The 16,304-nt window shown below is 25.4% G+C and overlaps 5 protein-coding genes across 5 annotated transcripts; 2 read left to right on the forward strand and 3 right to left on the reverse strand.

Moving 5' to 3' along the window:
• Positions 1-1,473: 1,473 nt before the first annotated feature.
• OCT59_024256 (uncharacterized protein) lies at positions 1,474-3,812 on the reverse strand (the record flags this gene model as incomplete). Its single annotated transcript, XM_025323438.2, has 5 exons — positions 1,474-2,649; positions 2,727-3,087; positions 3,169-3,341; positions 3,438-3,510; positions 3,594-3,812. 5 exons carry the CDS (start codon positions 3,810-3,812, stop codon positions 1,502-1,504), a joined length of 1,974 nt encoding a protein of 657 aa, XP_025182132.1. The 3' UTR covers positions 1,474-1,501.
• A 1,044-nt stretch (positions 3,813-4,856) lies between these two features.
• OCT59_024257 (uncharacterized protein) lies at positions 4,857-8,005 on the forward strand (the record flags this gene model as incomplete). Its single annotated transcript, XM_066135302.1, has 7 exons — positions 4,857-4,948; positions 5,022-5,392; positions 5,484-5,513; positions 5,650-5,895; positions 5,985-6,181; positions 6,353-6,605; positions 6,654-8,005. 7 exons carry the CDS (start codon positions 4,857-4,859, stop codon positions 8,003-8,005), a joined length of 2,541 nt encoding a protein of 846 aa, XP_065991337.1.
• A 691-nt stretch (positions 8,006-8,696) lies between these two features.
• On the reverse strand, positions 8,697-9,545 carry OCT59_024258 (uncharacterized protein; the record flags this gene model as incomplete). Its single annotated transcript, XM_025325217.2, has 2 exons — positions 8,697-9,397; positions 9,455-9,545. The coding sequence occupies 2 exons, from the start codon at positions 9,543-9,545 to the stop codon at positions 8,697-8,699; spliced, it is 792 nt and encodes a 263-aa protein (XP_025182135.2).
• Positions 9,546-10,130: 585 nt separating this feature from the next.
• On the reverse strand, positions 10,131-10,493 carry OCT59_024259 (uncharacterized protein; the record flags this gene model as incomplete). The annotated part of the gene is made up of 1 exon (XM_066135303.1): positions 10,131-10,493. One exon carries the CDS (start codon positions 10,491-10,493, stop codon positions 10,131-10,133), a length of 363 nt encoding a protein of 120 aa, XP_065991338.1.
• A 4,665-nt stretch (positions 10,494-15,158) lies between these two features.
• Positions 15,159-16,089, forward strand: OCT59_024260 (uncharacterized protein; the record flags this gene model as incomplete). The annotated part of the gene is made up of 8 exons (XM_066135304.1): positions 15,159-15,252; positions 15,340-15,351; positions 15,431-15,475; positions 15,543-15,605; positions 15,682-15,720; positions 15,790-15,843; positions 15,927-15,992; positions 16,076-16,089. 8 exons carry the CDS (start codon positions 15,159-15,161, stop codon positions 16,087-16,089), a joined length of 387 nt encoding a protein of 128 aa, XP_065991339.1.
• Between the last annotated feature and the right edge of the window lie 215 nt (positions 16,090-16,304).

The following is a 16,304-nucleotide window of genomic DNA, read 5'->3' on the forward strand; positions in this document are numbered from 1 at the left end:
TTACTTGACAATTTTATAATGCTTTATTACTTTCGGTCCATACATTTTAATTATATCAATCAATTGATCCAAATTCGGGTAATCTGATATATCCATCAAATAAGTATTTATTTCTAATAATATAAGATTTTTTGTCCAATTCGATCTAATTTACATTAATATAAAGAAAATTTAAATTTGAATAAACCCATTGGTGATGATTTATTCAATATTTTCGAAAGTAAATCAATATAATATAATCTCCTTGAATATATAAATCTTTTAAATATTGATATCTAATCAATATTTTCTCCAAATCATAATAAGTTGCCTCATCTTTATCGTCAATGGTTGTCTTAAAATATTTGATCTTTGGACAATTTTTACAAATTGTATTAGTAAGTTTTCTATTAATGTGATAATAATTATAACTTAATTCGGTAATATGGCCTTCCGTACCAATCACAATTTTAGGTAAAACTCTCCAGGTTTTAAGGTTTCTAAAATAGGTAAAGAAACAATTTCCAAACTTTCACATTTCATGTTATGTTCTAAAGAAATCTCTAAACTTATTAAATTTACAAGATATGAAAGAACATTCGTGACAGGTTTCCAATCTAATCTTATATGTTTTATAGAATTAGCACTTTTAATTAATGCTTCTTCAATAGAATTTACTTGAAAATTCACTAAAGATGACTTCTAGATTTTTTTGAGATTCAATTAATTTTATACAATTCCAGAATTATTGATTTTTATGCTATTTTTATTAAATTGCATTTTTTTAATTGATTTACTAAATTTAGATAATCCTATCAAATTATCAACTAATTAATATTATCAAGATTTCTTGTAATGCGACATTAAATGTTATTTTTTTTTTTAAAGTTGGATTATTATTCACTCTTTAATTTATTACTAAACTATCATGCAATTTATTTACCTAAATAAAGGACGAAATTAACTGCAATTACAATATTTATTAACTATATTAGGTTGATGTGTGGTGACTTCGTCGCCACCAGATAAATTATTCAAAACATAAGTGATCAGGCATTTATTTATGATTATTTTAATTAGTATAAAAAAAAAATTATACAACTAAATTAAATTGTACTTGCTATAATAGATACTAACACGATTGAATTTATTTTATTCTACTTATCTAATATTAATTTTAGTATCAGTATTCAGATTCATTAAATTGTAGGGACCTTGACTAGCAACTTTATTTTATTTTAGCTTTAGTTTTATGTTTAATTTATTTATTATCATTTTACAAATGAACTTTTTCCTATAATCAATTTTTTAAAAATAGAAAAGAATACAAACCATTAAATTTTTTACACTTTTAAAATTTTGATGTTAAATGACATTTCAAATTAAAATGTTATGTTTAAGTTTATAAAAATGATTACTATATAAAAATAGATAATATTATAGCAATTTATGTATTTGTATTTCATTTACAACTTGTAAATTCTTTTTTTAACTACTGTAACGAAATAAATGATTTAAAGTTTTATAATTCAATGATTGAAGGAAAATTATCATGAATTACTATTTGATTATTTTGAAGTGATTTATATTTATCTTGTGCATCTAGATCTCCTTGTTTGGCAGATTTTTCATACCAATAAATTGCTTTACCTATATCTTTTGTAATTCCATTTCCTTCTTCATACATTAAAGCAAGATTATATTGTGCTATAACATCCCCTAAATTTGCAGCACTATGATATAATTCAAATGCTTTTTTCTTATCAATTTTAGTACCAATACCATTACTATAACAATATCCTAACATAATTATTCCATCTGAATATCCTCCTTCAGCTGATTTATTATATAAATCAAAAGCTTTATTAAAATTTTTTTCAACAACAATTCCATTTTCATAAAATCTACTAAGATTATATATAGCTATAATATTATCATTATTTGCAGCTTTTTCATACCAATAAAAAGCTTTTTGATAATCTATATCAACTCCTATTCCTTTTTCATAAAAATAACCCATTTCTAATTGCCCACTTGAAAAATTTTCATTAGCCACTTTTTCATAATATTCAAATGCTAATTTTTCATTTTTTATAGTTCCATATCCATAACTATAACAATAACCAACAAAAAGATGTGCTATTATATGATTTCTTTGTGATGCATTAATAAACAAGTTAAATGCTTTCTCATTATTTTCACTTGTTACAATTCCATAATAATTAAAATACCCAAGAATAAAAATAGAATTTGAACTATTTTGATTATCTAATAACCAACTATAAATTTCTTGAGAATTTATATTATAATTATTAAAATATTCAATAACTTGTTGTTTTGCTTTAAGTCCTTTATTTTTTAATATAAAAATAAAATCATCTATTTCATCAATTATAATGTTAAAATCTTCAATTGGAAAATTTTCTTCTTTACTTAGTATTAAAATAGGATCAATTTCTTTTATATTTAATTTATCAAAATTTTGAATAGGTTGAAATAAATCTACTTGTAAATTTGAATTATTAGTACTTAAAGAAGCCTCATTAATTTCTTGTTCATTTAGTATTTGATCATTTTCTACTATTACATCTGTTTTTGTCATTATGGCATTAAGCCAATCAACCACTTGATATATTGTTGGTCGATTATCAGGCTCATCATCCCAACATTCTAAAGAACCATATATAATTAAAGATTAATAAAAATAGTATTTAATTTAAGAATTTTAAATTTAAAATATTACTTACTGGTATAGATTTTGATATATTTTTCAGGAGTACCAGGAACAATAGTTTCTCTAAGACCTTGTGAAATTTCCAAAGCGAAATCAATATCAAATTGTTTATCTTCATCATAAAAAGGAGGTCGCCCACTAGATATCTCCCATAATAATACGCCTAAACTATAAATATCACTTTTTTCATTCAATGAGCATATTTGTGTTGATTGATTGTTATTATTTCTTTGTCCACTAAAGCTTTTTGGATCAATATAAGGAACCATCCCAAATAATTTAGATTGAAAATTGGATGATTCACCAATTCTTTTTGATAATCCGAAATCCGCTAATTTGATTGCATTATTATGGATCAATATATTATAGGAGTGCTATTAAAGAAACATATGTATATTCAAATGAGTAATACAGGTATAATATTATTATTAATCAAATAATGTTAAATTAATTACCAAATCACGATGCACAATTCCCGTGTTATGTAAGTGCGATACAGCACTAGATAACTGATATGCCAAATTATACTTGTCATCCCACGTAAGCCTATTAAAATTTTCTTTCAAATAACTTCGAAGAGTACCACTATTAGCATATTCCATTACTAGCTGGTAATTATTATGATTTTCTAATTAATAAAAAAAAAATAATTAATAAAATGAACTTTGTGAAATTTTTCAATCAAAAGAATAGTTATATTTATTAAGGTGACTTTTATAAATACCTGACTCAAGTTTTGTTATTCCATAGCAACGAATAATATTATCATGAAAATCAACTTCGTGTTGAATTTTTAACTGAATAAAATATAAAAATATTTGAAATAAATATATTAGATAAAATTTATAGACGAAAAAAAATGTATTATACATTAAAATACCTCACGAACGATTTCTTTCATGGTGATATTATCAAGACTAAAAAAAGATTTTAACGCAAATTGCTTTTCTGAATTTTTCCAATTTGCACGAAATACTTTTCCGTAACCTCCAGTACCAATATGTTGAATATTATCAAATTCTTTATATTCATATGATTTAAAATATTCTTTATCCACTGATTCCTCAATCCAATTAACCCATTCATTTGTATCTTGCATATTGATATTATTGAATGTATTGAATAATGTTAACAGTAAAGTTTAAAAAAATGGAAAGTAAAAAAAATCGGTAAAGTTTAACTTGTACGCCTATTTTATATATTTTTTCTCCGATGTTAGTCGTACAGGCATTTAGTACTACCTCAAAACAAACAAAAAAGTCAATCAGCCATGGTACGCAGCACGCAGTAATTTCATGCACAGTATATTTCATGACGTCATCATTAAAATTATCATCAAATGTCGTACTGTAAAAAGAATTTTTAAATTTCTTATGCAAGTCGGTTGGATCTTTGCAGGCGTCTTCTGTTAGTGAGATTCAACATTCAGTCTTGCTTGTACAGTAGATGTTTCAGTGCTATACCGTAGGATGAAGTACCAATTGGTTGCTATCTATTCAAAAATTATGAGACGCGGATCAGTAATGCACATATCGGAAGAAAAAGATAAATAGAATCTCCGGCTATGAACAAATCTATACTAACATATTATTTGTCCCAATAATCGATAGAATAAATATAGTCGCAAAATCACTGTATATTTATATGAGGCATACAGTGTCAGAAATAACCCCGCCGAAAATTTATGTTGCTTGCATTCCGTGATGCTGTACGAAAAAAAAATGGACAATATCATTATTTTGATTGGCACTCTCATGTGACATTGTGACATGTGGCTGATTTTCGATTGATAAATTTTTTTTCGTAATTTCCTTGACACATCGCTGACTCAGTTCGTAGTATTACTGACTCACAGTTCGTAGTAATTAGTCAACAACTGTTTATGGAAACATATATATATGTGATAAATAATCAAAATGTCGAACTATTCTTCGCTATTTCGAGTACTTTCGCTTTAAAAATTTTCTTATTTGTTGAGATTCAAAAAAAGTGAAAAAGATAATCTATACAAATTCCATTTTTTTTCTTTTAATACCGACCGAGTCTATAATTGAAGAAAGGATGTATTCTCGGATAATTTTTGCTGCAAAAATTTGATTAAATTAATTTACTTTTTTTATCATCTTATTTTAAGTTCATTAATATGAATAATTTCAATCGAATAGATGCATCCCAGGTACAAACTAAATTCGAGGAAAATTCCCTACCTGTTAGATCTAACGTTGTACCCATAAGGTCTTTTACTTGTGTTATACTGAAAAATTACTTTTTTGACCCTCGTTTTAATTCTCGATTTTTGCGATTGCAGATATACCATGGCATATTATCTCATTCTAGGTGAAGTTCCCGCTAAAAGGAAACTTGATTTTGTTAAGTTCGATTTCTCAGAACGCGTCATGATACTCAGGAATGCTATCTATGATAAGAAGAAGAACACCTTTACCAATAAAAATATTGACGAAAACGACCTCATATTATGGAAAGTCGATATTCCTTTCGATGGTGAAAATGATAAGCTGACGATGCTTGATGAAAAGTTTGATACAATTAACATTGAACAAGATCTTGAAGGAAAGGAAATGTTACCAGGAGACGAAATTTCAAAACATTTAAAAAACTTTGATAAACCAACATCCTTAATTCACATAATCGTGCAACCGCCCCAGCCCGCCACCACTGGTAAGTGTCTCCCAATGGTTTACCTCTCGAACAAGAAATTCGCAGTAACAAAATATCGAGTTTGTTCTGATCTCTTTTTTTCGCGTTAAAGTAGGTCCCTCTCATCAAGGCGTTCCACAAGGTACGGTATCTCTAGTTAAATTTCCTGTGTTGTCTTAGTCTTTGTATTCTGGCCCGCCATTATTGATACATATAGGTTACTTGCACCGTATCTATTTGTTAATACACTGTGCTTTCTTATTGTTCACAAAACATAGTGACGTCGATCGAAGATGCCATGAAAAAGATTTTGGAGGGAATTCATGAACAAATGGACGTAGACAATGTAGACAATAATAAGCCCAAGCCCATGGCTCTAAAACAACGTGACCTTAAGCAAGCTATTGATGTGATTGACAGGAATTTTTGTAATTCCTTAGATAAACAAGAAGCTATAAAAAAAGAAACTCCCACGGCAAAGACAAACTATCGAATCCTTTTATGCGGTGGGGCACCTGGCATAGGTAACTTTCATACATTCTCTTGTATGTTTTTACAGCAGATAAAGCGGTTTTAGCCTTCTAATTAACAAATTCAAACTATAATTCACTAGGAAAGACACGTTATGGAGTTGAATTGTTTAATTGTCTCGACAAAGAATGGAAGATATCAAAAGGCCAAAAGCCTTACATGCTTTACATGCTTTTTGATTTCACTAATGGTTATGCTTTAGATGAGTATGAAATCCAGGGGGATATTAAAATTGCATCAGAAATCATTCTTGGATTGCGGTTGGCGTACCACTATTTGGTCCACAAAAAATATGTGATGAGTTTTACAGTGTTCCGTACGAAATCCAATGAATATAAGCAATTTTTCAGATTGAGTAATGTCCTTTTATACATCCACAACCTTGAACATGAAAGTCTGATTCAACGTGGCAAGCATCTTTTCATTTTTCTTCAAATTGATGAATTTTAGCTAATTTTCAAAGAGCGAAATGAAGGAGAAAAATTATTTAAGCAGTTAATGTATATTCTTGGGCATCATATGGCCGGAGAAATTCCTGAAGTATTTGTGCAGACTCTACTTTCAGGTACAGCACCACAGGATGCAATACGAGCAATGGAACCTACAATGTATTCTATTGAACCTCTTAACCTTCCACTGTTATTCTTGGAGTCACGTCTTGATATTATGAGAGATTTTGCAACAAATCACGATGTTTCTGATTGTGTGTGGGTACCAAAAGTTTAGATACATCAATTACTTCTTGATACAGGTGGTCTTCCACGTGCTTTGGAGTATCTTTTTACAGAATTTTTCGGGCAAGGTTTTACAAGTGTTAAGGAATTTTTTGAAGAACTTGAAACAAAGACTCCATCAAGAATTTACAGCAAAATCGTATACAAGCTTGATGATGCATATAACATCAGCACTTATGCTAGTGATCATAAAAAGCTTATATATGAGATTGTTTATAGAAATATTATGGAAATTGAATCAAAAATGTCTGATGAACTACAAGATGGTCGCTTTATTATAAAATTGGAACATTTGGAGCGTGACAGGCACTTGATACTAAGGAAATTGGAAGTAACACGTAAAGTTCTAATTGATATACCATACTTCTTTATGTATATTTACGTTGATGAACTTGGAATTTTCTCAAACAAATTAGACAGAGCATTTTTACCTGATTCGGATTGGTCATGGGAGGATTTTGAAATATTTATTGCGGATTTTATAGCATCAAAAATCCGTATGATTCATGTTCTGGAAAAAACCAAATCATTAAAACTTGGGGATTTCTTTCATGGTGCACAGGGTAGTGATGTTACACTGAACCTGTTGATCAATTTCGAACCTGTTCAAATCTATAAATTAAAACATCAATTTCCATGCCTGAACCTTTCCGCAAAAGAGGGAAATTATGATTTAAATAAGCTAGAGCCGGGTTACATTATGATCAATGGTTATTCGGCACCATTTGCAGATGTCTTTTTTTTAGTAAATAACCCCGAACCTATTCTTATTGCTATTCAATGCAGAAAAAGAAAAAAATCTCTTGATTTGAGAACAATTAAAGATGAACATGAGAAAAATTCGAATATTTCTGAAAAAATGGAAGAAAAGGCCGAAAAAATCAGAGAAAATGCTAAAGTAAAAGGCAGAGAGATGAAAGAAAAATTGCAAAAAGAGGCAGAGCAATATACAAAACTTGCAGATTTTTTGAGCAAATATCGTATTATCACAATTTTTATTACAACTCAGCGTTTCAGGGAGGAATTGGAATCTCTTCCTGATGATTGTATTTTGATTCATCAAGAAAACTTTGACATTTTCTTCGGGCCTGTATTTTCCTCTCGTACCAAGCTTGTAATGACCAGAGATTCAAATCCAAATCTGAGTACTGCAAGTGAATTGACGTCAAAGTTTAAAGCAATTAAGAAAGATATAGGAGAGAAAATTGAAGAAGCTAGAAAAAGAAAGACTTTTAGGTCACATAAAGAGTTCTGTAAAGATTTTCCAGAATTGGCTGAAGATGATGAGATCCGAAATAATTTTGTTTACTACCCATACCCTCCACATATAGAATCCTTTGAACATCCAAACAAGAGAACACGTGTTTAAGATAAAACCTTTTTCGACTTTTTTTTCTACCGCGTTGGATTTCGTCAACAGGGCGGACATCCTCGTATTATCACATTTTTGCCGATCATTTTGCCGATCATTTGTTAATTATCTATTCAATATTATCACATAACAAAACCATTATTATGGGGATTTTTTTTTGAAAATTCTGTTATACATAAAACTAAAATAATTTGAATTAATCATCTTGAGGGTCAAAATAGTCGAAATTAGCCAAAATTACATCATATAATGTGATTATTATAATTAATAAATAATATGAAAATTTAAAATTTACAATCTCAATATCTAATGATCAGATTTAAATGAAATATATACCATTAGATTCGTCTCATTGAGAGGATTCGAATGGTTGTAAAATCACTGCAATTGGATCAATAATAACGAAGCTATCACATTTCATAATTTGACTTTTGACCTTTTAGCTTGAATATTTTAACTTTTGGAGTTTAATTTCAGTTTTATGTATGAATTCTACATAACAAAATAGTATATTAATTTTTCATAAATTAAATAATTTTTCTAATGGCAACTTTTTATTTATAATAATGCATTTATTAAAAATAATTTAAATACAGTAAATAAAAGAAAGTTTTTATCCATATTTATATTTGCATACATTCACACATTATTGTAATTTAGCCATATATTATACTGAGTTTCATATTGATTATCCATATCTTGTTCTGTCATCTAAATCATCATCTTTTGTAATTTCAGGTATTTCATTATCCTTTAATGGCTTAGACAATCTTTTATTTAAATTAGTAATATTTGTTTTAATACTTCTTGACAAATAATTAAAGCAATATTTACATTTTTCATTAAGTATACTTAAACATTCTTTATGATAGCTATGCCCACATATTAAAACAATATTTGATAATGAATTTGTAATATTACAATTATCTGCATCACAAAATTTATCTTCAGCTGGTGGATTTGAAGTACTCCAAGCTAGAGGAAGAACTTTTACATTCACAATTCTATTATTAAAACTTGGAAATTCAAATGTTTCATTACCATTATTTTTTGTTCTTCCAATATTATGATAAATCTTATCAAAAAGTGATAGTAAAAATAATGAAACCTTTTTTTCTAAAGATATTAACTTAACTTTTGAAATATTTGTATTTCTTGTATTGACAAATGCATCTTTAAACCCTTTATCATTTCTTTCAATATCAATAATTTTTGCCTTTTGAATAATTTGTTTATCTGAATTTGACTCAACAGTTTGATATCTAAGAGAGCTATGAAAATTTTCAACAAAATAGTCATTAAAAATTGGTAAATGACTTTTTAAAATATCAATAATTGGATGCTCATTTAATGTCCAATAAAATACATCACTTAAAAATATAAGTGGTGCTTTATTATAATTATGTCTTTGTAATCATTGAAATAAAACCCAAATTTTTACAATACTTTCTAGATATCCTTCATAAAATCCACATTTAAAAAGTTTTGCATATATTTCTAATGTAAGGTGTAAAGAATTATCTAATAAATCTATCATTGTTAAATATTCTATATCTTTTGTGTTTCCAAAATGATTTATAATTAAATTACGAATATTTTTCCATCCATAAAAAGTAAGATTTAATATAAGATCAATAAGTCTTGGCTTTGTTTTGTGCTAAAACTTTATTTTCTCCAAAAAGATTATGATATACCATTTCAAAGAAAAAATGATATATTTGAAATAATGTTTCTCTACTATTTAAAGAAACATGAAGTGGTCCAATCATAGGAATTAAACTTAATATTTGAGATGGAATTCTAGAATTATCTTTTTTATTAAGTCTTAGTGTAATAGCTCTTCTTAAATTTATTTGACCAGGCCAATCACAAATTGTAGGAATTATAAAATTGTTTAAATAATCTTCTTGTTCTATTTTTTCAAATGTTGTAAATAAAATATTTGCAGATTCAATATAATCTTTTGCATTATGCAAAGGATGCAAAATAAAATCTATTAGTTTACTATTTTTCATTGATCTTAATTCCTGTTGATTTTGAATACGCCCATCATAATCTCATGAACAGTGAGAAATTCCATTTTATTTTCATATGAATCATCAGATCTCCACATTTCAGTTTGCTAATAATAATTTTTTCCTAATTTATTCATAAAATTACTATCAATATAATTTATAATTAATTTAAAGTCAATACCTTTAGGAAAATGAATTGAAATATTATTTAATGAATAAAAAGGTATTTTAGGTATATTAGGATTTGAATTTAATAATATTGTTACAAAATGATTAATATCATGTGTTTTTAATAAAGTTGGTTGATTTCTTCGATGAATATGATTATGATAATCATCAATATTAAGTATAAACATATTTTCAATATTTTGTAAACAGTAATTATTTACAGTATCTTGATGACTTTCTGAAATAAGAGTTTTTTGACGAGATACTGTGTTCTTGTTATTGAAAAACCTATCCTGGTACATATTTTATTTTTAGCATATGGGCTGATTTGTCTACCTTTAATTAAAATATTAATTTTATTAAGTATTGTAATGTTGAAATTGAATAATTGAATAAATGATTCTGATCACAACCATTATTAAAATATGTTGTTTTAAGATGAAAATAAGAATGTTCAAATTTATTTTTATATTATTTAAAAATATAATTTGATTTAATATGAATTTAATAAATGTTATTTTTGAGAAAAATTCTAAGGTTTTGTTATAAAATCAACTGTTGCATTGTTTGTATGAGGACGAATATTAATAATTCTTTTGTGGTTTCTATTAGTAATTTTGCAATAAATATTAAATTATTCTCTCTAAAATTTAGTAAAGAAAGAATTTCAAGTTTTGGTAAAAAAATTCCTTATAAATTATTATCATTTAATATCATATTAAAAACTATAAAAACGTATTTTAATTCTGTTAAATTAATAAAATTTGAAATTACTTGGACTAGCAAATAAGTGCAATTACATAGTTCAAGAATTCTCAAAGTTGTTCAATAATATTAAAAAGATTCGCCGTCTTTCTGACATGTAAAATTTTATTTCTCCTAAATTTTTTTGTGAGAGAACCGAAATACTTATATTATCATCAATATTTGAACTTTCTTCTATCACTTAAATTATTATAATAAATTGAATTTTCGGATCCAATAAAAATTTGATACGTTTTAATTCATGAATTATTTCAATATCTTCATTCAATTTTAAAGGGTCTTATTATATTCTGTCCTAAAGATTTTAATGCAAAATATTCGAAAATATTAAATTTTTAATCAAGATATTTAATTTTTAACATCTTTTCATAAAAAAATAACAATTGATATTTTTTTAAATAATTTTTTATAATTAATACCAGTAAATATAACTTTGTTTGGATCTCCAAAAAATTCCGACAAACCATAGTAATATCGACAGCCAACACCAAAATCCTAATAAATGCAAATTCCGATTGAATCAGACTGGGATGAGTTTGAGATTAGTTAATTTTTTAATGCAATTGTTTCTAATTTCTGATCTGGTAATATACTGTACGTAGTCCTTTTAATTAAAATAAAAATTTTTTCTTTTATTTTTATTAATAAATATAGTAATGTTAGTAAATTTGCATTAATTAAATTAATTAATACTAATCAAATAATTCAAAATAATATTGGATAATTAAGACACGTTACTACGCCGCTGCATTTTTAAAATTAAGTGATTAATTGGAAATTTATAAAATATATACAATTTTTTTTTTTAAAAAAAAAAACTTTGGGATTTTGACTATCAAGAAATTTAACTGTCAGGATTTGTGACTATCAGGATTTTGTTTCAACTAGAATTTGGACTTATCGTGATTTTTTGTGTCAACGTAGACTGTCGATATTATGGTTATGGCAATCCCGTGCCATATTATATAAGATTTGCAACCAAAAAGAAAAATTATTAAAATTACTTGCAAGGACACATTCCAAATTTCCTCGGTTTGTCAATTGCATAATTAATCATCATAAATTCTTTAATTAGTTATTCAATAGAATTTTAAATAAGCAATACTATCATTAAAATAAATATTTCAAACCATTTTAATTTATAAAAGCTTAAGTCATTAAGTTGTAGTAATAAATCTTTTTATTTTCAACAAATAAGAGTAAATATTCCTATCATTATAAATTGTATTCTCAATAAATTCATCAAAATCATTATTCCAACTGGTTTATCCTTCAAGACCTTAATGTGTAAGGTGGATCGGACTAACATTATGAATATGTCAAATTTGTAAGAAAGGAGTTTCATGTTTGTTTAGTTTTAATTAGCGTGCTTATTAATATATATTGATTATTCGTTGATTTAATGAAAGATCAATGAGAATAAAAAAGGAAAATCAATTTTCTATATCACAAACATTTTAAACAAGACTTTTTTAAGTTAAATAATTATTATATAGATATTAGCTTTTTTTTTGTGGCAAAATTTGCAAAAATTTGTTAAAAAGTTGGCTCTACGTGTCTGTTAAACTTAGGATAGCATATAAAATCCTAATAAAGATGCATTACAGTTTTTTTTAAAAAAAAAAAAAAAAAAAAAAATTTGTTAAAAAAAAATTTTCAAGTATTGATAAACTCATAATATAATGAAAGAGAAAATATATTTATGTAGGGAACCATGTGATTGGACGATCTACATCATGTTAAACGGTCAGTTTATTGCGCCATTCATTAAAAAAAGAGTTAAAATGAAGTAATTTTTTAAGATTAAAAAATTTTGATAATCGCAATTTGTATTAGGATCAACAACTTTTATAGTGTTAGCGATAGTTTTACATAATCTCATAAAGAAAAACGTAAGAAAAAAAATATAATAAAAAAATTAATGGAAAAAATTAGCAAAATAAAAAAATAAATTGAAGAAACAGAAATAGTAAATAATAATTATTGTACTAATAAATTTTATAACGTTAAAATTGAGTTTTCTTATAGCAAACTTTTAAAAAAAAAAGTTTTTTAAATATTAAGAATAATAAGAATTATTTTTAATGCTTAAATTCTTATAGGCATTAAAATGAGTATATCTTATTAATTGACCAATAAAATTAATAATATAAACGTATATAAAAGCGGACGTGACGCACATGTCGTATATAGACGCTTCCCTTCAATAAATACCCGATATATCATAATGTTTTAAATGGAAAACTTATAAATTATAGAAGATTTTTTCATATCAGAGGAGCAATTTATTATAAGTTAAACTTTTTATAAAAGTTAAACATTCGACTTTTGATTATTTTTAGATAGTCATTAGTCATCCTTAACAAAGAAATATTATGAATATTTTTTATATTACAATTTTAACATATATAATGTTATTTTATTCTTCTATCAATCCTATGTAAAATCCAAATTTATAATTAAATTTGTCTAATGTATACTTAATAGTTACACTATTTACGATCATCGTTATTTGTTAAATGATCTTGAGTCTTTAGACAAATAATATTTTTTTTTTTGTTTTTTTTTTGAAATCCTTTAAATAAATGGTAAAGTTGGATTAATTAATTAAAATCAAAAATCAAAGTTTAAATAAAAAATTATCGTACTTTTTGTCAAAGTCAAAATTAAATTTTTTGATGCATTGGAAAAAAATTTTTCCCTAACAATGCAAATCATTTGACTAGACTAATTAGGGTTGAGTACAGGAGTACATACGCAGTCATTGTTACACATGGTTGACTTTATAAGTAGACCGTTCCGAATTTTTTTTTAAAAATTTAAAATTTAAAAAAATTTACAATAAAATATTTCATTATGTCTGTTATTAGAGAAGATTTAATTTATACTACACTTAATAAAGCATATGCACTAACGGATTATAATATTCACAATGATATGTACAAAAAAACTGAATTTCGAAAAAAAACAATTCTTGCTGATGAATCACTTACAAAAGATGAAAAATCTGAAGCAATAAGAATTTTGACTGCAACTTATGATAAATATAAAATTATTTATAATTCAGGAACAAGAAGAGTTTGTGAAAATTGTAACCAAAAATGTTTAGCTACATTATATTGTGAATATTGTGTTCGAAATTATTTAAAAAATAATTTTTCAAATTGGACATCCGGAAATGATGATATTGATAATTTAATACAAAAATGTCAGATGAGTACATTTGACCCGAATGTCATAGTTGAATGGATTCCATATAATAATTTAAAAAATATTAAATATTTAACAAAAGGTGGATATTCTGAAATTTATACAGCAGAATGGATTGATGGTCATTTTATTGAATGGGATTCTAATCAACAACAATTAAAAAGATTTGGAGAGCAGTATGTAGTACTTAAAAGATTAGAAAATGTTGAAAGTGCAAATAAAAGTTGGTTTGAAGAGGTTTGTAGTCTAAAAATGGTAGTAATTTTTCATTTAAAATTTTTTATAATATATTCTTTATTTTATAGGCTAATTCGCATTTAAATATATGTAATAAATGGTCAGATGCGATTGTCCAATGTTTTGGTTTAACAAAAGATCCATTAAATGGAGTTTATATGCTTGTAATGAATCAATTTGATATAGATTTAAGAAACTATTTACAACAAAATCATAGTCAACTTACATGGAAAGAAAGAATTCAAATTGCTGTTGTCATAATTAATGCACTTTCACGGGTTCATGAAGAGAATGCGATTCATAGAGATTTGCATTCTGGAAACATACTATTTAAAACTAAATTTAATATTAGTGATCTTGGATTTTGTGGACCTGCAGATAAACCATTAAAGAGTGTATATGGAAATCTTCCTTACATTGCACCAGAAGTTATTGCAGGAAAAGTAACTACTTTTAAATCTGATATTTATAGTATTGGCATACTTATGTGGGAAATTTCATCTGGACAACCACCATTTATTAATTACGAACATAATTATGATCTTGCTATGTATATTATTAATGGTATAAGACCAAAAATTGTATCAGGAACTCCTTTAGAATATAAAAATTTAATGAAACAATGTTGGGATGCTGATCCATCAAAAAGACCTGATATTAATACACTTGATAATAAAATAAGAGAAATTAATTTATTTTATCAAACTAAATCAAATGAATCATTAACTCAACCAGAAGAAAATAATAATTCTGAAATGGAAAATCATACTAGCAGTAGCAAAGTATTTACAAGTATCAGTAAACTTCATCAATTTGATAATCTTCCTAAACCAAGAAATGCAACAGAAGGTATTATTGAAATTTGTTATTTGATTTTTAATATATGGTTGATATTAATAATTAAAATCTTACCTTTTTAATTAAATAATAATGCAGAAGAACAAGAAGGTATAAATTAAACATTATAATTTTATATATATTTTTTATTTTAAAATAATTAAATAATAAATTATTTTTCTTTTATTAGCATTTCACAGTAATAAATCATACAACTTTCATATTCCCAATAACAGTATGTATATTAGATTTATGTTAATATAATAAGATACTTTATTTGATTTATTTTTATCTATCATTAGTTGATGATTTTGATAAGTTGAATAATCAGAAGAATAGTTCAAAAATAATTGGCATTTTTAAAGGTAATTATAAAACATATTTAATAGTATTTCCTTTAGATGATCAAATAAATTAATATTAATATTTTAAACTTTTTAGCTAGTACTGAAGAATCATTAAAAGGGAATTCAAAAAATGGCAAGTAGAATGATTAATATTATCAATTTAATTGTTTGATATTGAACATAACATTATTTTAATTTTTAGTTATTCAAGAAACAATGCAACAACAAATAAAAAAATATCATGATGATATTGACGGTATAATATAATTATTTAAACTGATTATAATAATTATGATAATAATTAATTTAATACTTTCTAAATAATTATTTTATTTGTAGATGATGAAATTCATAATAATCCAAATCTTCACTCGGAAGAACAAGACGAATTGGAACTTCCGGATAGTAAGGATTCTTTATTTTTAAATTTGAAATTTTTAATTAATTTAAAAAATCACTACTAAAGTCTTTTTTTAATAATTTTTTAGATATAGATAATTAATAATATTATTACACGAAGTATTTTATATAAATTATTTAAACACTAGGACTAGAGTAGTAATATTAAATATTTTTTAGTTTGTAATTTAAATAATTTATTTTTTATTTTTATTTTTTATATTATAACTTATCAATAAATTATTTTATAAATAAAATTATTCAATTATATACTATGATTAGTAATCTTCTTTGTTTACCAAAGATAGCTAATGGGAG

Source organism: Rhizophagus irregularis, chromosome 4 (assembly GCF_026210795.1).
Source record: "Rhizophagus irregularis chromosome 4, complete sequence".
Lineage (NCBI taxonomy): Eukaryota > Fungi > Glomeromycota > Glomeromycetes > Glomerales > Glomeraceae > Rhizophagus > Rhizophagus irregularis.